This window comes from Motacilla alba, chromosome 26, assembly GCF_015832195.1.
Source record: "Motacilla alba alba isolate MOTALB_02 chromosome 26, Motacilla_alba_V1.0_pri, whole genome shotgun sequence".
Taxonomy (NCBI): Eukaryota; Metazoa; Chordata; class Aves; order Passeriformes; family Motacillidae; genus Motacilla; species Motacilla alba.
Genome location: NC_052041.1, coordinates 4947520 through 4971549, shown reverse-complemented (window position 1 = coordinate 4971549; position 24030 = coordinate 4947520). Strand labels below are relative to the sequence as shown.

General features: G+C 43.9%; 1 protein-coding gene across 4 annotated transcripts; it reads left to right on the top strand.

Moving 5' to 3' along the window:
• Nucleotides 1–208: 208 nt before the first annotated feature.
• Nucleotides 209–23905, top strand: SRPK1 (SRSF protein kinase 1). 4 transcript variants are annotated; one of them, XM_038162621.1, is made up of 16 exons: nucleotides 209–221; nucleotides 307–367; nucleotides 9668–9786; nucleotides 10694–10802; nucleotides 11214–11301; nucleotides 11467–11554; nucleotides 12932–13038; nucleotides 13670–13835; nucleotides 14839–14864; nucleotides 15359–15572; nucleotides 15846–16274; nucleotides 17671–17771; nucleotides 18667–18774; nucleotides 20073–20142; nucleotides 20599–20691; nucleotides 21375–23905. In XM_038162621.1, the coding sequence occupies exons 1-16, from the start codon at nucleotides 209–211 to the stop codon at nucleotides 21557–21559; spliced, it is 1977 nt and encodes a 658-aa protein (XP_038018549.1). In that variant the 3' UTR covers nucleotides 21560–23905. The 4 variants fall into 4 exon arrangements, with proteins under 4 accessions (XP_038018549.1, XP_038018550.1, XP_038018551.1 ...); XM_038162622.1 differs by lacking the exons at nucleotides 209–221; nucleotides 307–367 and adding an exon at nucleotides 4111–5620 and having other exon boundaries at nucleotides 21375–21559; XM_038162623.1 differs by lacking the exons at nucleotides 209–221; nucleotides 307–367 and adding an exon at nucleotides 9289–9353 and having other exon boundaries at nucleotides 9647–9786.
• The last annotated feature ends 125 nt before the right edge of the window (nucleotides 23906–24030 follow it).

Sequence of the window (24030 nt, the reverse complement as noted above, 5' to 3'; positions counted from 1 at the left end):
GGCCCCGCGCCTGCGCCCGGCCCGCGCCGCCGCCGGAGCCGCCGCCGCAGCCGCAGCCGGAGCCGGAGCCGCGCAGGGCGGGCGGGGCAGGGGCAGGGGCGGCTCCGGGCCGGGAGGCGGTGGCTCCGCGCGGCTGAGGCGGCCGAGCCGCGCGTGCCCAGCCCGGCGGGCGCAGCGCAGGCGCCCGGGGCCGCCGGCGGTGGCGGCCATGGAGCGGAAAGGTGAGCGCGGCGCGGCCTCCATCGCCCCGCGGGGCCCCCGCAGGGCCCGCCGCGCTTCACGCCTCTCTCTCCTTCTCTCCCTCAGTGCTGGCGCTGCAGGCCCGGAAGAAGCGGACCAAAGCCAAGAAGGACAAGGCCCAGAGGAAGTGAGTGCGGCCGCGGCTCCCTTCAGGCGGCATCTCCCGCCGGCACCGCCGCCTCTTTGTTCCCCCGGCCCTCCCCGCGGGGAAAGGGCTGCCGGGCCCGGCGGCCCGGAGGGCTCTCGGGGCGGAGGAGCGTGCGAGCCCCCGGGGCCGGGCGGGTTTTTAACCGGGGTTAACCGGGCGCACGTTGCGGGCGCGGAGCCGGCGCAGCGCGTGGCCCGGGGCGGCCGTTTTGCCGCCCAGCTCCGGCCGGCTCCTCTGGCCGGCTCCGGTCGCGGCTCCTGGGCCTGGAAGGGCAACGGGAGGCTCTGCCTTCCCTGCTGCTCCCCGAAAGCCGGCCGTGGAGCTGCCGTGGTGCTCAGGGATGGAGCTGCGGCTGGTGGGCTGCCCTTGCCCGCTCCCCTTGGCTGTGCCTCGGAGGGAGTTGTCAGCGTCCCCCCGGGGCACTTCAGCACTGCCGGCTTTAGGAACCACTTTCTCTCCACTCTCTCCCCCTTCTAGACTCTTTCCCCCTGAGATTTTTTTTTCTTTTGCCGAAAGAATGCCGTGGTGTGTTGTTTACTTCGTTCTCTAACTTTGGTGCTCTCGTGTGGCTTCTTTCTCACCGCAGGAATGTCACGAGTCTTTATGTGTGGGGAACTTTTGGAGGCAGATGTAGAAATTAGAAGAACTCGAGTAAATACTAAACAATGGCTAAGTGCTGTGTTCAGTGCTGCTCATGGATTCCTTTCTACAGAAAGGTGATGTCAATCCTAGAGCTGGTTCTCTATACCCCATGAAATGCTGCTTATTTCTGTAAAATCTCTGGTGACTCAGGATGTTTTTCCTTGAAGGTGCCTAGGACCAAAGCTAGTGAGGCTTTGGGGGTGGCAGTTGGAGGGTTTTTTCTTTAGGCCTAGAGTAATGCTTTCTCAGCCGCTTCCTCAGACACATCACAGGGATTTAAAATATTTTTTTCTTGTTGCCTTCAGCCAAGAGTCAGTGGTTTTGGGATGGGGCTTTTGAAGCCTTAACCAAAGTATTTGGGAGACATGCATTATGGTTCCATGCTATTCCATACGTGTTCCTGGTATTCTTGAAGGTAGCATTAGGACAATTTTTGAAATGCTCTCCCCCTTCTCTAATTTCTGTGTGAATAATCCATTGTCTAATTCTATACATGTAACTTTTTTTTTTTCTTTCTCTAGCTGCAGACCAGCAATACTGACTCTGCCAGCAGAGTTCACAGTGCAGCTGGGAAGGCTAATTTCTGTGTAGATTTTGAGGCTGCTGAATAACTTTCAGAGCTGGCATGTTAAGGTTTCTTTATAAATCTTTTTTAACCACGTGTTCAGCACAGGTTAAATGCACTGCTGGTTAGCTCTTGATTTTGCCACTAACCTTGATTTGAGTGCAGAGCCATGTTATTTATCAAATGCTGTGTTTATATTCTTACACTCCATGCTCAACTCTTTTCTCTGGTACCATGAGTTTATTAGATTGTATCTCAGCAATTAAAGAAACTTGCATGTGCTTTATGCTGTGCAATTAAATGAACTCAGTGTCAGCCTCTAACTTTAGGTACAGTTCCACAACATTTATTCTATTTAAATACAAAGCTGCTCTAGTTAAATCTTCTAAAATAGGCTTAACTGGGTTGTTTCATGACTTCCCATAAAATCTATACTTGAAACCACATGCAATGTGCTTTTAATATCTGGTGTTCCATGATAGTTTAGATCATACATGCAGTTTTTTTCTCTAATGCATTTTTTCTTTACATTTGCAGTAAATAGCATGAAACAACGATTTTAAAAGGTTGACTTTAGTATTTTGAATTATTCTATAAAATTGCAGAGAATGTTCTGAAGGGAGTAAAAAAAATTCAAAATATCTTTCATTTTAAAAATAATTACAGCTGCTTTAAGTTTACCTATAAGCCTAATATCATTAAAAACAGAACAAAAAAAAAACCTTTTGGAAAGGTTAAAAGAAACTGCAAAGTTACTTATTTTTTCATCATCCAGTAGGTAATATTGCTGTTTGCTTGGTTTAGATGAGACCAGTCTAAACTGATGATTTACAGAAGCACCTTGTAAACTCTAATTATGGTTCTGTGTATAAGCTTTTTAATAGGAAATGAATATATTTTTGAAATGAATATATATTTTTATAGGAACCTCAGCCACGTTCTTAATTTTCTGCAAGTTCAGGATGATCCTATTTCTTTCACTCCCTCCTGTCTTAAAAGTTTCATTTTACATCAATGAAGCAGAGCATGCATTTATCCTGACACTCTCCTGTAGAAAGAGAAGCAGGCAGAGTTTCTTGGAACTCTGAAGGTGAGATACCTGTAATTTCCATTGCCCCTGTCATTTTTTCATTCAAACAGAGAAGTGATTATCAAACCATGGCAGGACACAACTGAAATGTGCTGGTTTCCATAGAAATCCCTTGGTTTGTGATAGCTGGACTAGCAGACAGCTCTACAAGCAGCTTGTGAAGTGCTTGTGTGGGGGAGTGGGGATGGGAAGGGAGAAACTTGATTGCCTGTTATTTGTGTTTTAATACCTTTCTTATGTGAAAGCCAGGACTTATCCTCAAACTGAGCTCCCACAGATCTGCTAATCAAAAGTATGTCTTGGTGCCTCTGAGTAGTGGTGTTTAAAAGCTAAATGTTTGACCATCTCCACCCTTCTGAGTTCTTGACAGTGGTGTTCCTGTAGCTCTGGGATGGGTGCTCTGTAGCAGCAAGTAGGTCTTAATAACACCAGTTATTTACTCAGAAAATATTGTGGGGTCCTAATAATACCAGTTATTTACTCAGAAAATATTGTGGGTCTTAATAACACCAGTTATTTACTCAGAAAAACAGGGATGCAACAGTGAATGAGTTGCAATAATCATAAAATAACGTGGATTGTGCACTCATTAGTCCCCCACCATCGATGATTTCTAATTCTCCCCAAAACAGTTGGAATTTCTCGAGCAGAAAGGCTGGCTGCATGCGAGCAGGAAAACACTTTGATCATTTCAGACCTGGATTCATGCTGAAGGTTCTTGTAGTCAGTTCCCATATTCATTGAGCGTGAGGTTTGCCAGCAGATCTGCGTGTGAGCTCTCATTCTCACTAGATGTGCCTTAACATGAAATTACAGGCACACTAAGAAATAGTAATGAGATGCAGCCTGCAAGCATTCTTCCTTAAAGAGACATTGTCTCCATGCACAGATGTGGAAACGGGAGAGGGATTTTAATCCTGGCTTTTCACCATGCCATATGGAGCTTCTTCTCCAATGAAAACACGGAATCCTTCAGTGAGATCTTGCTGGATGGGGTGTGGAGCCCAGCAAACCGCTGGCTGGATGGTTGGGCTGGAAAGAAGAGCGGTGGGGTGTGTTTGCAGTGCCTTTATCTGCTGCCTGCAGTGGGAGCTGGGTTCCTCATTCCTCCCTGAACTGAGTTTTGCTTGGGGGCGTTCCATGGGTGCAATTTGAGCTCACCAGTAAGGGGTGACACTGCTTATAAACACTGTGGTGTAGGCTACTTAAAATTAGGAAAGCATTTCCCTTGTTTCCTGCAGATGGGCGTCGTCTTTGCAAATTTCCAGGGAGAGGCAGACAGAGGAGTAAGGAGAGTATCTTTTTTTGTTAGTATGTATTTAAGGATGATGGGTGTGACAAAAGTGATTCGGCCTCAATGTACCTTGACTTCCTTGCTGGAGGGTGGAAGGAGTCTGCTTTTGTATCTATTCAAGGCAAGTCTTTAGGTAGCATGGACAGTATTTCTGCTGTTTTAGGGACAAGGAAGAATCTTTTCTGTCCATAACAGAGTTTTGAAGTCACTCTTAATGCTCTTGAATAGGAAAACCAAACACCTCCTTTCAAGTATGTTTTTTTTTATTGTAAGTTATTGGAGCAGGGAGAACACATTCAGAGTTTGATGGTGAAGCTGAGTGTGGGGACTGGGCTGTGTCTGGTCATTTATAGAGGGTACCCTTCCTTCTCTGCAGTGGCTGAGATTTCTTATTTTTTGCCTTACTTTTATGTGTGGACCAGATAAGTGATTCCACTGAAAACTGGCGAGAGAATTCCTCAGTGTTTTTCCAAATTGCTCTAACACCTTCTGTAAGGAGCAAGCGAGTGACTCAAATCTTAGCTCCTGCAAATAACTCCTCACCATCCCTGCTGTGCATTGCAGGGGTTGGGTGATATCTTCGGTGAACATGGAGCAAAATCTTGTCTACAGTGGAAAATTTTGCATGGTTTTTAGTTCCTTTTCTAATATGAACAGGTTTGGCTTAACTATTAAAAGCATATTCAAACTTCTGTGAGCTTTTAAGGGGAAAATATTTTAGACATACAACTGGATGAAGACAATTCTTCAAACCTCTTGCTTTAAAAGTGCAGGGGCAGCATCATTGTGTGTTTTCACTAGTGAAGTCCTCCCTAGGAGAGAAATCTCTAAATTGTTACTTGCTGTGTCACATTGTTGGTGACTTGTTTCCCCTATCACTTACATAAACCAGCAGGATAAACAGGCGCAGGAAATGACTGGGAATTGTACATTGTTGGAAGATGATGTTAAGTACCCGCTGCTGTGAAAAATACTCAGTTCAACTTTTAAAGAAGATTTGACTCCTCCTGCTTGTTTTGTCATTTTAAGCATAAAGGATAATTTTTTCTTGTAACTCTGGAAGGGGAGGTGTGGAATTACATCAGAAAATTTATTTTTCCTTTGAACACTCTTTCCCTGCTGAGTGATTGTGCTGGAATTCCTCTATCAAAAGGGTTGCTCTGTCGACAATTACCATGATCCTTGTCTTCATCCCAGCTTTGAATCCACTGGGCTATTGAATAGGCAAATCAAACCGGCTGGTTGAGGAAGATGAAACAAAGTATCTGCCTGAATTTCTAATTTCATTAGAGGGAAGAAGAGACACGTAGACATCAAGAGGAGGGGATGAATCTTTATGCTCACCCCCCTGACATGAATTTGCAGGAAGATCAGCTGAGAGCAAGCCCCAGCCTCGCTGCACGGCCCTTCACCTGCAATGCAGTGCTGGGCAGCTGCAGCTGGGTGCTGGAGGCAAATCCCTCTTCTCCTTCACTCTTGCACAAAGCTTTGCTGCGTTTGAGGAGAGCCAGCCCCTCTGCCTGCTGCTGATGTCCCCCTCCTTCCCCAGCACTGTGCTGTCTGACTTTTGATGGCTTTTTCGAAAACTGTTGGGCTGTCTTCAGGAATATATTTATCCATGGGAGGCCGTGCTTCTTGCAGGTAGGTTCCCCTCTCTAATTTTGTCTCGAGAATTTGCAGCTCTTCAGGGAATAAGGACTTTTGGGAGGGTCTCTCTAGATGGATTCACATGAATTCCATAGAAGACTTAGCATTTTGCCTTAGCTTTTCTGTTCCACGTTGTTTTTCTGAAGTAAAATGTTGCTGTGTGGTTGTAGAGAGACCCTGCAGATCCAGTTCATTCTGATGATTAATTAGCACAATGAGAGAGCAAAAGGAAAAGGTGATCACGGTGTTCTTCTGTAGATCAGAGGTGGCTATAAAAGAAAAAGGTACCCTAGAACATTTGGTTTTTAATGTGTAGACAATTATTTAGTATAGGATTTTTATATACTTTACCCGCATTTTGCAATTTTGACAACATCTGTTTCAGCTGTCATCCCTAAATACTGGGCATGGATTTTTCTGCTGTCTGTAACAGCCTTGTGTGCCTTTGAGAGTACTGTCTTTGTGAGCAGAGCAGACAGATGAGGTTTGTGCTTTTGTATATAATTTTTTCTCAGGCATTAATACATGTTCTGCACTGATTAATTCTCAATCTCTATCTTTGGCTGGCATGGTCGTTTCAGGGGAAGAACAGGGTGGTGTGGAATAACATCAAACAGATTTTCACAGGAAGGCAAAAGAATGAGGTGCATTTTGGAGGTGATTTCATAAAGGAAATAGCACTGTAGAGATGTGTGTGACCTGAATTCGGCTTTCTTACATTAGTCGGTATCATAGACTCTAATGTAGAAGTGAAATGCTTTTGGATCCCCATGAAAGACTCAGCTGCAGACTCCAGGGTGTGTCGAGTGTGAGACTGCCAGCAGCAGGATTAGTCAGCCCCTTAGGAGGGGCACAGAAAGCTTCCAGGAGAATGGGCTTTAGTGCTTCCAGTATCTTCTTCCCGATGCATGGAATTGCTGTTGAGAAGCACTGGGACTGCAGAATGGTGTGCTGTGTCTGTCTGCATCACTGACACTTCAGGGGAATTTTCTTTGGAGTCCTTTTTAATCCCTTACATCCTGTGCAGTTAAAAAAAGTGACAATCCTGAAACAGCACTGGGGAGAATTACTCTTTACTACTCACGCTATGTGTGAGGTTCCTGGCTTAAAATCTCTCTGTCCAGCTCCTGTTCTCTTTACCCTGTCTCTGAGCATCTAATCTCCCTTCAACCATTCTGTCTGTGGCCATTTCTTGCCTTTGCTGCCTGCTCTTAATTTGGGGATAATGTGTGACTTTATTTGTGTCTCAATTGTCCCCAAAGAAATGCAGCAATTTTAAAGAAGCTTTTTAACCTCTTAGACTTTCTGCACACCCCCTACTGCAGGTTTCCTTCTTCCTACCCCTGACTTATAATTCAGTGACTAAAAAGTCTAAATACTAAATATCTCAGGGCTGGATCAAGCTGCAGGGCTCTTAATAGAAGTCTCATTAGCTTGGCAGTCTTTGGTTTATGGTTTGAGACCACTAAGCTGTTCCTGAATTTAAAAAAAACCAGCAGGACTTAGTGACAGCAGACTGAAAGTAAATGTCTGGTGGTGGGTTGTGCCTGGAATGACCTTTGTAGCTCTTCCTTGTTGAAATGAACTTGAGTTGTGGATTTTAAGTGAATGCAAATTTAGTCGTCATCAGGTTGGAACGCAAGATTTCCCCCATTTCATGATGTTGAAGATGCCTGTGCTTTGAGTGTGTTAGCAGTGTGTTTAATGTGAAGTCTCAGCAGAGTGCATGTGTAGCAGGTCAGTGCTGAACATTCATTCTACTGTATAACTATTCCAAATGAAAATAATACATTTTTCCCATGGATTAAGATGAGTTAGTACATCCTGATGTGATGTGCAGGAGCCCAGCTCAGGACTAAGTTGTGAAGACTGCATCTGAGGGCCTGCCTGTCTTGCTGGCATAGCCACTGGGTGGGCAGTTCTTCCTTCTTGCAGCAAAATGAGCTGCATTGGAAAGAGGCTTCTGGACGGCCCTGGTGTTATCTGCTGCTTCCCTGCAACAATAGTTTCAATACAAGAAACTTCCGCTAATTCTCTGCTGGGAACTCTCTGTGAAGAATGTTATCTGAGCTTGTGTGTCACTGCTGGAATGAAGTTTGCTGCCCACTTCTTTGGACAACTCCAGCTTTTTTTTTTAAATATCTCCTGCTTCTGAGGAAAGGAAACTTAATGTTGATCTCTTGCAGTACTTTGCCCTTAGATCCTGCCAAAGCAAGTGGTCTGTAGGCATTGTTTTCATCACAAATGTTTGCTTTGTACAGAGGTATCTTGAATCTTTGTAGGCATTTCATTGTTCCCTGTAATGCTTCGTGAAGTAAATAAATTACCTGATGTTGGTATTAGCCTTCCATGAGCTGTTTGGCTGTGATGCCATGAAAGAGCTAAGGTGTGGGAGATGTTTTATTTGGGGAGCACAGCCTGAGTGTGTGAGAGGATGGAGGTGCCCTTTGCTGACATGGCCTTCACGAGCAAGAACTCAGAGTAGCACATTCGATGGAAACTTAAATAAAAGTGTTCATTTTATGTGTTTATGATTGTGGGAGTGAAAAGCCTCCACTGCCTTAGTGCCTGATTCCACTCCCTCTGCAATCACAAGCTCTCAGGAGGGTTTGCTGAACATCTGCTCTGCGTCCTCCCACTCTCCATGGTTCAGACAACTGTAATAAACTTTGGATCTCGAGTGAAGAGATGAACTAAAAATGCAGCCTGCCCCTTGAGAACGGGAGAAATAAATGTCAAGATTAGGGGCTCTAGTGTTCTGAAGTGTTAGAAGCAGAAGGATTGTTAAATATTCATTTGACCTTGAATGTGAAAGGAACAAAGGGCCATGCAAGTTTTAAAACACTGGTTAACTTTTTTTTCCCTCCAAAAGAGTAAAAATTAATTGATGTTAGTCTTTAAAATAAAATTAATTAATATTTAAATTTTCCAGTTTTACCTAGGATAACAAATAAAATATAAATCTGCTTTACAGAAAGGCAGAGAAGGGGTTCAGAGGCTAATATTTTGGTGGGATCACTAAGCTTTTAATTCTATCTTGTTTGGACTTTGCTTGGTTCCACTGTGAAAGTGGATCTAGGTCATTAAGATGCATTTCTCACTAGTATGCAAAAAATATTTCTGTCTGCTTTTAGCTTAGGAATAAAAGCACTGCAGTGTGATCTGTGTGAGACGTGCAGTGTGATCTGTGTGTCAGACATCCAGTGTGATCTGTGTGTCAGACATGCAGTGTGATCTGTGATCTCTGTGTGTGTCAGACATCCAGTGTGATCTGTGTGTGTGTCAGACATGCAGTGTGATCTCTGTGTGTGTCAGACATGCAGTGTGTTCTGTGATCTCTGTGTGTGTCAGACATGCAGTGTGATCTCTGTGTGTGTCAGACATGCAGTGTGATCTGTGATCTCTGTGTGTGTCAGACATCCAGTGTGATCTGTGATCTCTGTGTGTGTGAGACATGCAGTGTGATCTGTGTCAGACATGCAGTGTGATCTGTGATCTCTGTGTGTGTCAGACATGCAGTGTGATCTGTGATCTCTGTGTCAGACATGCAGTGTGATCTGTGATCTCTGTGTGTGTCAGACATGCAGTGTGATCTCTGTGTGTGTCAGACATGCAGTGTGTTCTGTGATCTCTGTGTGTGTCAGACATGCAGTGTGATCTCTGTGTGTGTCAGACATGCAGTGTGATCTCTGTGTGTGTCAGACATGCAGTGTGTTTTGTGTCAGACATGCAGTGTGATCTCTGTGTGTGTCAGACATGCAGTGTGATCTCTGTGTGTGTCAGACATGCAGTGTGATCTCTGTGTGTGTCAGACATGCAGTGTGTTTTGTGTCAGACATGCAGTGTGATCTCTGTGTGTGTCAGACATGCAGTGTGATCTCTGTGTGTGTCAGACATGCAGTGTGATCTCTGTGTGTGTCAGACATGCAGTGTGTTCTGTGATCTCTGTGTGTGTCAGACATGCAGTGTGTTTTGTGTCAGACATGCAGTGTGATCTGTGATCTGTGTTCTGTGTCAGACATGCAGTGTGATCTCTTTCAGACCTGACACCCAGCACCGTGGCCCTGCTGCTCAATCTGAGAGTGATCTTCCAGAGCAAGAGGAGGAAATCCTGGGATCAGATGATGATGAGCAAGAGGATCCAAATGATTACTGTAAAGGTGAGCACTTGCCTGTTTGAGATGCAGATTTTCAATGCAATCAAGGAATCCCCTCCATTTCCCATTTGCTGTAGAGAGTGGAAATAGACTCCCTCTTACATTAAGAGTGCTTTGAAGCTGCATGATGATAATAACATTTTTCAGGCCAACATGAAACAGACAAGGTGGTCTCCAAGTTTCCCCCTGTCATCAGTCAGGGTTTGAGTTGCAGAACTGTTTTTAATGCATAAATTTAAACTTGTTAACTTTTCCTCTGTGCCAGGGGGCTTTCAGTATTGATAAAAGCAAGTAGGCATTTAATTATTTTTTTATTTCATTGTAAAAGGGACACTTTCAAATCCTTTTCATATTCTTCAGTTTTCTTTTGAAGATCAGATCATTATCTTGATATCCATTCTTCATAAAAATTTGCTTCTGCAAATAGCCTTCTCCTGTTTCTCTGAGCAGAAATGAAATGCAGAGCAAATGAAAACACCAAATCACAGTTTCTTCTCTTTGTTCTGTTTTCTGCCAGTTCCATCTTTGGCTTTTCATGTTTTTGTTTCTGGGATGGAATCCCCCTGTATATATACTACACCCTTGAGACATATGAAGGGTGCAGAGGAGACTTTCCTGTTTTCAGTGGCAGAGTGCCTTCCAGTCAGGAAAATTGCAAGGAGAGCCATTGGGATCTTGGTTGCAGTTCCAAGTTCCAGATCTTGGTTACCTGTTTCACGTTCTAGGCTCAGAGCATACAAAAGCAATGCTGGTATTTAGCTGGAAGATTCTCTTACCATCACAGCCTGTGTTGCAAAGGTGGTCAGCCTAGCAGACTGCAGGTGTTTTCACTGGGGAAATATTCAGTGGTGCTGCAGTGATTGTGGTGCTTGTTCCCCACGCCTGTTCTGTGGTTCCTGTGTTTTTCCAGGGGGTTACCACCTTGTGAAAATAGGAGATCTCTTCAACGGGCGTTACCACGTCATCCGGAAGCTCGGATGGGGGCACTTCTCCACCGTGTGGCTGGCTTGGGACATCCAGTAAGTGCTCCTCTTCCAGCTGGTGTTCCTGCCAGGCCTGCACAAACCTGAGCAGAAAACATCCTTTTACTTTTAGATAAAATCACAAAGCATTAGCTGTCCACATCCTAGAAGAGGAGTTTCTTCTGATATTGTGTGTGCAAGTGTGTGGGAGGGACTTAACAGGACAAACCATATCTGTGGGAAGAGTTGTATCCAGTCTCTGGCCTATTATTCCATATTTTGAGAAATGACTAACACGAATCTTTTGTTAAAAAAAGACTCAAAGGCAGTCTTTGAGTGTTTAAACCCTATTTTTCCATGATGCATGAATAAACTCTCTTGCATGCAAAAGAATTGGGATAATCCTGGAGAACAAGTTCTTTGTATGAGCATTAACAGTTCCCAATTTTCACTGTCGTGTGTGCACAGAGGGAGGAGGTTTGTGGCAATGAAGGTGGTGAAGAGTGCAGAGCACTACACAGAAACAGCACTGGATGAAATCAAATTGCTGAAATCGGTGAGTGCCTGAGTTGGGCTCAATTTCATTTTACTCTTTTTTTTTTTTTCCATTTTGGGGGAGTTTACATCTGTCACATGCTTGATATTTCCAGATCATCAAGAGTGTGTGTAGGAACCAAGCAGTGCAGTGGCTCTGACACCACAATAACCTCTTTCTCTGCAGGTCCGCAACAGTGATCCAAATGATCCAAGCAAAGAGAGAGTTGTTCAGTTATTAGATGACTTCAAGATTTCAGGAGTGAATGGTTCCCGTATCCTTTTGTGGAATAAAAGCCAAGAATTGAAAAGATGGGAGTTTCTTGGGCAGCTGCCCTGCTTTGGCAAGCGATGCCCAGGCATCCCTTTCCCTGCCCAAGGAAACGTGTGGGAGGATCTGCCTCCAAACTGCCTGCTGAGCTCACATCCAGAGTGGTGATTCAGTCTGGTGTCATTGTGTCAGCACTGCTTGGTTGTGCTTTTAATGTTCTGCCACCAATTTGTGAATCAGGACCGAGTGGCTGTGTCAGAGGTGCCTTTGAGGTAGGAGAGCCCATCTACCTCAACCCCTCAATTTTGCAAGCAGCCTGTTAAGAGCCTGTTATTTCAGTAGAGCAGTACAGCTTGTTAAAATCAGGAGCTGAAAATAGCAGGTGAACCATCTCTAACTTGAAAATGAGCTTGGTTATCTAGTTATGGAAACATCTTCCTTTGTAATTTATCAGCACTGGTAGGATGTTTGCAGGGTATTGCTTTGACAGCGGCCTGTAGTTCTGGGAACAGCCCTCTCACAGGCAGTGATTTGTAGCAAGTGATAATAATGGATCCTCAGAATTTCAAAGTTGAACTTTTGTGCACTGTTTTCACTTTGAGATAAGTTACATTTTATTTCAGCAAGAATTGCTGGGCTGCTCGAGAGAATTGAGCTGCAGATTATAAAAAATAGACCCAGAATGCATTTTTTCTAACTTTTTTTTTCAGAGTAAGTGTTGATTTGAGCTTATATTTCTTCCACTCTTGTGAAATGTATGCTTTCTGCCAGTGTAGATGAAAAGCAGCCTAATAAACTCACAGAAGTTTGGCTTCATTGTACTGAATATGTCAGGGGAGTGATTGTAGCTGTTGAGATCTTAGAGCTAAAAAGCAGATCATATAAATACAGTTGAAATCCAGGCTTGTCAAAAGTTTGTTTTGCTGGTAAAGAGGCAAAGGAGGGCAGAGAAAGTGACTCTATTGGTCTGAAGATTACTTATGAGATGGAAATTTTATTATCTTTTCAGGTGATGCTGGTACAGAGAGATCTGGCATCAGGTTTTGCCTGGGGCAGAAGCGTAGGCTGTTCTAAAACACACAGTAAATAATAATGTACATTTGTGCAAATGGCTCCCACTCAAAGCAGGAGCCTGCTACTGCTGCAGAGGGACCTTGTGCAGCTCCATCCCTCTATATTTTATTTTATTGTAGGTAATGGCACTGTTGTGTAGGATAGAGTGATGCTGTTGGGCAAGGCAGCTTTTCCCAGCTGTGTCAGAAGGATGAGGGTTCTTTAATATAAAGTGCCCAAGTGGTTTGGTTTTCTTTTGATCCTCAGTCCTGGGAGTTTGGGGCTCCTTGGGTCTGGATGTCTGGGTTTTGCCTTGATTCTGTTCCAGATATCTGTATGGTGTTTGAAGTTCTAGGGCATCATCTACTGAAGTGGATCATCAAGTCAAATTATCAGGGTCTTCCTCTCCCTTGTGTCAAAAAAATCATCAAACAGGTAAGTTCCAGTTCTGACTGCACTCTTCCTCTTGACCCAGTTAAAAATCTTTCACTGATTTTTCTCAGATCCAAGGAAACAAAAGCTAAAAATCCATGGTATCTCCTTCATGCAACAAAATATCCTTGGGTTAGTTCTTTACTGCAAGCCCCTTCTGCTGCAGATAGTTGTTTTCTGACACTTCAACTGTGGTGGTTTTTGCTTTTAACCTCTTCTTACCTCAGCCATTCCTCATAAGTGGAGTATTTTTTTAAAGCTGTCACGGTAAGCACGGTGCTTAATGATGGGAAGAGCAGGAGAAACTGGTTCTCCCTCCTGGGTGGTAGCCTAAGAAGAAAGACCTTTCTACATGGGAGGTGCAGGGGAGGAGCAAAGTGTGATTTTATTGTAGAGCATTAACTTACAGGTGAAAATCTAAATAGAGTATTTTTAAATGGTAGCTAAAATCTGTATGCAAATCTGTTATTGTGGAACTGGGTTGGAACCACTGAGCACACCAGGTCTAACCTGGAGTATTGTCAAACACACAAACCCTTTCAGCTCCATTGGCCATCCCAGGCACTTTAGCATTTTCACTTTAGCATTTGCTCTCAATTCAACTGTCTAAAGGCTGACTTCCCTCTCCCTGCAGGTTCTCCAGGGTCTGGATTACTTGCACACAAAGTGTAGAATCATCCACACAGATATAAAGCCTGAGAACATCCTGCTGTGTGTCAATGACCAGTACATTCGCAGGCTGGCTGCAGAGGCAACAGAGTGGCAGAGATCTGGGGCTCCCCCACCATCTGGCTCTGCAGGTGATTTTTTTATTCCTTTTTTTTTTTCCTTGGAAATTGATGCTGTTTCTCCCACATACCCCCAAATCATCACTAAGGAGAATTTCCTGAGTACGGTGGAACAAGAATGCAAGTAACCTTTGAAAACCTGAGTGGAAATGGGGAAATTAGTCATGAATTGTAACTCAGATGATGGGGAAGGCAGTTTGTGCCAGAAAACAAGAGGGAGGATAAATGCACACTGGAGCCTGCTTTTAACAACAGCTATTAGAGAATTCTGTCATCTGGCACTGGTAAAGTCAGTCTTATGCAGCACAATGTTTTACGCAGTTCCACTCAATATGGAACTGGTGTAAAAATGTGGCAAAATTCTCACATTTCCTTCAAAAGTTTATTACCTTTCATTGCATGATGCTGGAAATGCATTTGATGAGAGTTTCAACAAGATGGGTTACCTGTTGTCAGCTTGCAGAAGTCTGGAAAACTGTAACAAAACCAGCTTCCTTGACATGCAAACATCCTTAAAGATCTGAGGGCAAATTCTCTCGTGTTCCTCCTCAGAATATCCATCTGTAGTTGTGTGTCCTTTTCAAAAACCACCGCAGTGTGTATTGGAAGGCTCTGTCAGTCATAATCTTACAACACCAGCGTTGAGCTGAACTGATCACAGCATATCTTAGCTTAAGGAAGCTCTCTGAAGTATTTTAATGCTTTGATTTGCATTTTCATTTGGGTAGGGTGCATTATACATGCAGTAAATGAAGCTACATGGCAGGAAGTCTTTGCTATCAGTCAAGCAAGTCTCCTGTCTGAAACTTGAATTATGCATTTGCTCATTTGAAGTTTTTATCATTTCTTTTCTTGTTGTGTTTTTGTAGAGAAATGAGCCTTCAAAATCACATTTGCTGATATCATTAAAATGTTGTTATCAGACCATGTAGGAAAAATGTACCTTAGCATCAGAATGCAGGTGCAGTTTTTGAGTACAGCCACTCTGATTTACTGATCTTCCTTTCCCTTTCAGTGAGCACTGCACCACAGCCAAAACCAGTAAGTGCAATAGCTTTCTCCTGTAAGTATGCATCTGCAGATAGCATCTCCTGCATTGTTTCATAATCCAGTCAGCATTAAGAGAGAGCAGTCTGGTATCAGAAGGAAAAAGTGTGATTTGTGTTTGGCGTGGGCATCAGGTTCAGTGCTGTCTTGGACTTGTAGATGGTGTTAGTTCATTTATAACAGAACAAGGAGTTCTCGTGGTGATCTCAAGGTCTGTTGGGAAGGGGACTGTTCTGTGCAGTCTGAGATCTCCCTCACTTGGAGAATAATGTAGGTTTTTCAGGTCAGGGCAAAAATGCCCTGGTAAGAGCCAGAGACAAGTGGTTCAAAACCCAGAATAGCTGCTTTTTATCTGGGAGGGGAGCTGTCTCCAGCATTTTCATCACAGACTGTTTCCTCAGCTCTTAAGATAAATTAAACCTTGGTGCATTTTAAATTTATTGAAGTATAAAATGTTAAGTCCAATTTCTCTGCTCGCTTCTGCGTAGGCTGACAAAATGTCAAAGAATAAGAAAAAGAAGTTGAAAAAGAAGCAGAAAAGACAGGCTGAGTTGTTGGAGAAGCGAATGCAAGAGATAGAGGAAATGGAGAAGGAAGCAAACCCTGGGCAGACACAGCCTGAAGAGGAGGAAGAAGCTCAGAGCCCTCTGGAAATGCTCATAAAAGTCAGTCCATCGGAGGAAAGTATCAGCAAAAAGCCAGGTATGGACCTAAAGCATTGCCAGCATGGCATGGACAACGTTGTCTCATGGGGATGAGGAGGCTGTACCTTTAGCAGAGGTGGCTGTTGTCATTTCACCTGTTTGCAGTGGGTCCTGTCCTTGTGGTGAGACTGGGAAATCTCCTGTCACCATCTGGGTGAATGGCTGTGTCCAGTCACGTTTACAGTACTCCCTGCCTCTCGGGTGCCCTTGAACATCTCCCAGCTGTTTATTAGGACGTATTCTGCTACATTCTCATTCTCCCCTCTTGCAGCACAAGCCCTTGGACAGGAGGGGTCTAATCTCATGGAGAGCAGCGTGGAAAAAGGCGGGACAGAGATCAACTGCAACGGAGTGATCCCCATGACAGACTTGACAGACTCTGGGAACGAGGGCTCGGTGCGCCTCGAGGACGACCTCCACAACGCCAATGACTGTGGCAGTCAGCCTCACACACAGAAGCCTGAGAACTTGCAGAGCTGTAATTACACTCAGCAAAACAATGACTCAGAGGTCCGGCCCCAAGAAGCAGTGTTGGACTTGTTTGTGCCCTTGGTCCCAGAGGATTCCATGGTGTGCCAGCCCATCCCCAGCCAAGAGCAGGCGTTCAGCGAGCAGGGGATCAACAATTTTCAGGAAAGCATCAGGACAGAGATCCCTTCAGAGGATGAGAATGAGACTAACAGCCCGACAGACAACAAAGGTACAAGAGGAACCTTGTAAGAAAGGGCTCCTTGATGAGGGAGATTTCGTTACAACACTTCATCCTATGAACAGAAATGTGTGTTTTGTAGGCTGAAGTGATCAGAACCAACTGTTTGAGAGTTTTCCTGCCAGGAGTAATTAACCTGACAATCCTACTCCAAGTTGTTTGCTGGTTGTAGGTGCTGGTTGTAGTTGTGCCTCAGTTTTGACTTTCGAGTGCTTAAATATTCCTACTTTTTAGAAACACCCATGCCTTTGGTTTTCAGTGGAGGAACATTTCCACCTTTGAATCAGGTGCTGTTAATGTGATTTTTATTAAGAACACAGATTGTCACTTGCTGTTAAATTAAGGATAGGTATGTTCAGTGTGTTCTGACAGTTTGGTTCTTCATATGGAGCAAAGGTAACTTCTTTCCACTACTCAAGATGGGTAAATGTTTTCCCATTTAAAAACAAAGCTTATACAGTGTAGGGAAAGAAACCCAATTACTTTTAATGCTTTTATTTAAATATAATTTTCTTCAGAGTGGAAAAATTGTGTCTTGTACACTATTTCATGCCTTATTTTCTCTTAAGCTTACAGCAATTTAAACACATTCCAGGTGTGTATGTGTTAAAAATATGAATTGGTAAAACTGTCCATTTCTGCATCTTTGTGTCCTTGCCAGGTGATATATATCTGCTTGGAGAAGGAGGGTAAAACTACCATTTGTACTTGCTGAACAAAAGTATTCTAGCATTTTCTTGCCCAGAGTACCAATAGGGGATGAAAAGTAACAAGAGAAATTTGGATTTTGAAACTTGAACTGCACTTTGCTGGATGCCTCTGCTAGGTTACTGACACATTTTGCTTCTCACAGCCCTCTCCCAAATTTACAGCTTCAAACTCTCCCAATTTTAGGTTCAGGGATACAGCTGGATGTCATTTAGTGACATAATACTTTTGTTCTCCATTGTGTCATTCCATTTTCCCAGTATTTCCTTTAGCTCTTGTCATTGTGTTGCAGCAGTGAGGGATGGGTATGGCAGAAAGACTCTTCCCTCAAAGATTTAGGAAAGCTTAAGGGGGGGTTGTGAGGTTTGTTTAGTTTCTGGCAATGCCCTTATTTCAACAGGTTTTTATTTTAAATATAGACAGGCTGTGCAAAAAATGCTGGGAAATAGTCACTGTTGCATATGCTCATTTATCCTTCTGCTTAATGACACCAGTTGGGTCTTAAGGATGTTATTGGTAGTGCAGAGTGCTGCTCATTTTTATACCCAAGCATCAGGGAGGGAACAGTTCTGATCCATCAGAAAAATTTCCTGGCTGGGGAGAGGTTGACAGGATTTGGGTGACAGATGGTGACACTGCCTATGTAGCTTTAATCAGCTGTTGTACACATTGCCTCTAGGAAAATCAGCTGCTGGGAATTTCCTTCTTAATCCTCTTGAGCCCAAGAATGCAGATAAGCTCAAAGTGAAGATAGCTGACCTAGGAAACGCCTGCTGGGTGGTAAGTTTGGTCTTTTCACATTCAGTCAGTTTGCCAAGGTGGAAAATAATCTGTAAAACACATCCTTAGACCTGGCTGTGAAAGCAGTGACAGTTTGAAACTCTGACAGGGAAAAAAGAGGGGAAGCAGAGACACAAAGAAAGAAATGGTCCTCTAAACACAAGCTTTCAGGCCATGCTTCGGGTGCCTCACTGGCATTTGGTTACTTCTTACAGGACTGTGAGCCGTGTCACACACAGAGTGTAGAAATCTGCTGTGTGAAACTGCTGAAGGAGTTTCTCAGTCTCCAGGAGAGCCTACAAAGTTGCAGACAATTGCTCTGATGTGCTGGCTCTGTGGCTTGTCAGACCATTGCAGTGCCTTCACAAGCACATGAAAGAGACTCGCACAATAAAACTCCCAAGTTTTATTCTTTGATGGTTGTGCTGTGCTGCTTTCAAATGTTTGACATTTCAAATAGAAGAAATATCTCTTTTTACTTGGCTTGTAAAATGGTAAATCACTTCAGATCTGTTGGGAGAGGTGAGTCTCAGCTCAGAATTGCAGTCAGGCTTGCAGTGCCTGGCAGGGTGATTTCTCACCTTGGTGTTGCTTGTCTGCTTTAAGCTAGCAGGACCATGGCCTGTCTGCCAGGACTGGGTAGGAGATGCTGCAGAATCTTCCTTTATTCTGCTTTGTGGCTTGCTTTCCTCTGAATTGCTGGGCTGTTTCCCTTGGAGGAGTATCTAGATGTGCAGCATCTAAACAGCACTTACAGAATATAAGGAAATAGTTAATGAGGATGTAAAATGCAGCTGAGATGGGAATGAGCTGTGATCCACTCTAACCTTCCAGGCTGTTGGTTCTCCTCTTCTAAGCAGTCTTGAGCTGTTAATAAAACATTTCTTCTCCTTAGCACAAGCATTTCACTGAAGACATCCAGACAAGGCAGTACCGCTCCCTGGAGGTGCTGATAGGGTCAGGGTACAACACCCCTGCTGACATCTGGAGCACAGCCTGCATGGTGAGTTCTGCCAGCTGGGGCTCCTCCTGCTCTGTGCTCTGCCCTCTGAGCTGCTGAGGGACTGGCAAAAACCCCCTACAAGTGTTCAGTCAACTTCCAGTCTTGTTGAATAACAGGTTTCCACATCAGAGTTGTTTTGTAAATTTATCTTTTTTTCTCCACATGTGGCTTTCCTTTTGAAGGTTTTGTTGTCCATCATCAGCAGATTTTCAACATGATTGTACTTGGCTATCATGCTTTCTGGAAAAGCAGGACAACCAGGCAATTGGGAACACGATGTCTTTTTATATTAAAAAATAAAAGCCTTTCTTCTGCATCCAGCACTGTTTCACAAGTGCCTTCAGCATAATTTCTAATTTTAATCATCCTCTGCAGGTTTGGAATCGACGTTTAGTCTGAGTAATGCTGAGATGAGGCTGAAGCTGTTCCTCTAACAGCTGGCAAATACAGAATATGACAATGAAAAAATCAGTCAAGGCAGTCACTGCATGTGCCTCTTCAGTGTCTCCACTCTGTGTCTTCTACAAATCAAAGCTTGGGTTTTACAGTTTAAGCTTGCAAAATAGACATTTTTGCTGTCTTGGAAAACAAGCTGGGGTTTTGATGAATGTGGTACAAGAAGATGCAGAAGGGCCATGTTTTCTGTGCAGAGCATGTGGCCAGAATCACACAGTGTGCCTGGTTCCACTGTTGGGCACCAGCAGCTGTTAAAGAACCTGAGACTGCAGAAGGTCAGGGGTGGTGTTCTGAGTTCAAGGGAGCACATAAGGGGTGAATGTGTTACAGAATTTAGGGGTGGTCAGTTGAAATGAGTGCAGATGTTTTTCTCATTTAAAACGTGTTTTCATCTCTACAGACAGATGTTCAGAGATTAACTGTTTGAAAAACATGGGGAAATTGGGGAGAGGGAAGAATCCCAAAAAAACCCCAAGCAGGACAAAACAAAATAACCAACCCCAGAAATTACAGTTTGGACATGGTGTTATTTTTGAAAAACTCTGAAGAGGAAAGGCTGAGCATGTGGAATACCTTAACTTTGTGGTTAACTGGTGGCCCTGCACCCAAAATTCATCCCAGGTGTGGCTGTGATGCTTTGAATGCAGTTCTGAAAGCATTGCAGAGCCACGGCACGGTTTAGGCTGCCATGTGGAGTTGAGGATTATAGCTGTTTACTGCAGCTCTGCAGGCTATTCTTTCCCCCTGCTTTGCTTCTGGCCCACAGAGATTTGCAGAGTCAACCTGCAGCACATCTTTGAGTGTTTTGAAGTGATTTAATGTGCTCATTTCTGTTTGTTTAGGCCTTTGAGTTGGCAACAGGGGACTATCTGTTCGAGCCTCACTCCGGGGAGGATTACTCACGAGATGAAGGTTTGTTTGTCTCAGTTTTTTCCTTTTTCAAGTGGGACTTGAAATCCAAAGGTTGCCTCTTCAAAATGAGCCCTGTCTTACAAATCAGCCATGCAAAAACTCCTTGCAAAAAGATTATTTACCCAAATCAGCAGCAGCTGTGCTCGAGGCTCTGCAGTAAAACGCTGTGCAGTGATGTCCATGCTCTTGTTCTGGTGTTTTGCATTCCTCTTGCTGCTGGATTCTCTGCCTTGTGTTTCAAACTGATTGTGCCTCAGATTGCCCACGTTTGTTTTCCCCTTGCTCCTTGTCTCTGTTGTTGCTTAGTGTAACCTGGTTTCAGGTGGGTCTCCAAAGTAATTTTTAAGGGATGGTGTCTTTATCCTTCTATCCCAGAGCATGAAACTAGCATAGAGAGCTTTTGTGTGGATGAATCTCATTGTCTTTTTTGGTTTTTCTTTTATTTTTCACACACAGATCATATTGCATTGATCATAGAACTTCTGGGGAAAATACCTCGCAAGCTCATTTTGGCAGGAAAGTATTCCAAGGAGTTTTTCACCAAAAAAGGTAAAAGGAAGCAAAGCAAATATCACTTTATCCCCTCATCCCCTGCCCAAATACACAGGAGTGTCTTGCTGGAAGTGCCTGTTAGAAACAGATGCCAGCTAAGATGGCATCTTTAAGTCTTTCCTTTGTTTTATGAAATGCTTTATCAGTAAAACTGCAGCTAAAGGTAAGTGCCTGGCCTCAGGAGCCATGTTCCTCAGGGCACAGAACATTATCATAAAGCCCTGAGTACCCCAGAAATGTACTGAGTCAAAAAATTAGGTTTTGACTTAGGCTTATTTTTATAAACAGAGTTATTAAACTTTCTTTAGTAGAAGTGTATTGCTTTCTCAAACAGTGCTCCATGCATTGCATGTGTCCCAGAGTCAGTGGCACAGTTTATCTGTCATGTCAAGCAGCATAATTGGTGATTTAATGAAGTTACTATTTGCTGAAAGGGGATCTGAAATAGCAGGAGGTGAAAAAAGAGCCCTTTGAGGAAGTACATTTCTACAACAGGCCTCTAAAGCAGAGAGAAAAGAGGGTTTAATATAATTGACTTCTCCCTTCAGCTTGCCCTAGCAGTTTGTATTCCCTCAGAACAGTCCCTGAGCTCACCCTGTCACGTTCAGCTGTTTAGCCAGTTTTACTGAGCTGCTCTGTTCCTGTAGCTGACACTTAAACCATTTGTCTTGGGTTTTCAGGTGATCTGAAGCACATCACCAAACTGAAGCCCTGGGGCCTTTTTGAAGTGTTGGTGGAAAAGTACGAGTGGTCCCAAGATGAGGCAGCTGCATTCACAGACTTCTTACTCCCTATGCTGGAGCTGGTCCCAGAGAAACGAGCTACAGCAGCAGAATGTCTCAGGCACCCCTGGCTTAACTCCTAGAAGCTTCCAATCAATGCCACAACGTTAAACTCTGGTTTACAGCATAGCCTACACACCCAGCTGCCCTTTCCCAGCTCCATTTTTCCTCCTTGTTCACTTTCAGTGTGGAGTTCTTCCTTCAAGGCTTCCAAGATTTTAGATAAATCTAACCTGTTCTGCTGAGTCTGTTTGTGTGACTTAATGGGGACTCTCCTCAGCCAGTGGGCATCATCTGTGTTTTTGCCTTGATTGGGCTTCACCAAAGACTAATTGACTAGAATAAGAGATGTTTCCTCAGTCTCCTCGCTGTAAAGCACCGTGTGTGACAGATGTGAGCTCACCCGTGCTCGGATATCTCCCTTAGCTAAATTCCAACTCTCCTTTCTTCCCGTGAAGATCTCACTGACTCAGGAGTCAATTTTCCCACTGTTGATCCAGTAGCTACTGATGGGGTGAGAATTAAGAGTTGGCATCGAGGTGGTGCCAGATCCTTGGTAGAGCAAAGACCTTGAAATCCTCCATCACTCTCTACTGTATTTGCTTTCCAGTCAGAAACAGAAACGTTTATTTAGTTCTAGCTGCTTTTGAAAGAGCTTTTTAAGCCTAGGTTTTAGTATGCTTTATTTCTTCCTCCAAAGTGCTCTGTCCGTTTACTTTTTCTCCTCCCCCGTGCCCTTGCTAGTCAGAATAGTTTCTGGATTTGGTGACGTTTTCTACTTCCAACACCTGTGACTAAAAGGTGACAGCAAAATCAGCAGAAGCTGGGCCTGACTCAACGCACAAGCCTCAGCAGACAGATGGGTGCACCCTCAGCCTGCAGAGAGAGCCTTACTGCAGGCACCTCTAACATTATAGTGAGCCATACATTTTGGGGGGTTTTTATCCCTTACTGGCACTTTTTTTGCCTTGCTTGAGGTGGTATTCATGAGAGATTGGCTTTCACTGATGCAGTCTGCTCTGACTTTTCATTTTTGACCATTCACTTTTTTTTTTTTCCCAAGGGAAGGGTTGCAGTGCCTGTAGCACAGCCGTGCTGCAGCCCTGAACTTTGAAAAGCAACACTTGAAATTCCAGTGTCAAGATTTCTTTTAATTTGCTTCAGGTGCAGGCCTTCAGAAATAACTTCCCAGGATGGGACTGCCTTTTATTTTCTGGGCCATTAGCACAAGAAGAGAGCTAGCAGAAGTGGAAGAGAAATGACTTTTCCACCTAGATACTGGATTAGAAGCTGTTTCTAGAGTTACCCCAAGTAAGAAATGTTCTATGGGGTTTCTATGTGAACTTCTCAGAGGGGGTTTGGATATAATGGGTTAAATGAATTAATTTTAATTAAAAGTGAAATGACTGTGGCATTTGATAGTTCTGTGATGGCTTCTTCTAGCCTTGCCCATCCTATTACAGATTCAGTGCATCCCGCTCTTCTCTAAGCAAGATTTGGCAGCATTGGGACTTCAGAGTCACTTCCTCACCCTGGACCAAACAGGCCTTTGGATTTGTGGTGGCTTGCAGAGGATAGAAGTTGCTGGAGACCATGCAGATGCTATCCGAGACCATTTCCATTGCCAAAGCTGCCAAGACCACTGTTGTGTGTCACTTCTGTGTGCGTGTTTGGGAATTGTGGTTCGTAAGGATCATTCACTCACAAACCAGCTCATTGAATCCACTTGAGCAGAGTTTCTCCAGCTCAGAGCCTGATTTGGCTTATTTATGCAAATCATGCTGCATGTTCCTTTAGTGGTAGATCAGGTTCTCTATGCATATAATAAAAAAAAGGCAGGTAACATACCAAAAAATGTTTCGAACTGCTGAGTTAACTTTTTCTTTTGTTTATTTTTTTCCTTTTATCTGGCACGTTCCAGTTGTAGGTCACTTCTGTGTCTGTTGCAGGAGGACTGCAGACAGTACTGGGTTCCAGCTGACTGTGAGGATAACATTGGCAGGGCAAACAATTCCTGTGCTCCTGAGAGCTCACCCAGTCCTGCCTGCTTGACACTGGCTGATGAAGGAACATTTCCCACAAGGGGTCTGCACTCTTTGATTCTTGAAAGCCCCTGCCCATCCTTCCTTCCCTCCCCTCTGCCAGCCCTGACTGGAGGAGGGGTTTTGACCATGGCTAGAGCCAGCTTGTGAGTGGAAGCCCTGCAGAAGCAGCTGTCATGATTCAGTCTGGTACCGTCTGCTCGTTCACTTGGGGTCTGTTCATTTCCAAATTGCTGTGACATGCTCACACTAAAGGATTTGTACTTGCTGTGTCAGTCTAAAACCTGAAGGAAAAATACATTTTTATTCTTTCTACCTGGGTGCTTTGTCTTTTTTTTTTTTTTCCTTTGTGAAAGTCCTGCAATAAACAGATTATTTAATAACTGAGCCCTAGTTTTCATACATTCCCCTTGTAATTCTGCTCTGAGTCAGGGGCTCAGGGATGGAATTTGCTTCACTACTGAACACTCAGCTTTGATTTCCAGAATGAGACAGGTAAAGATTTTGTTGCT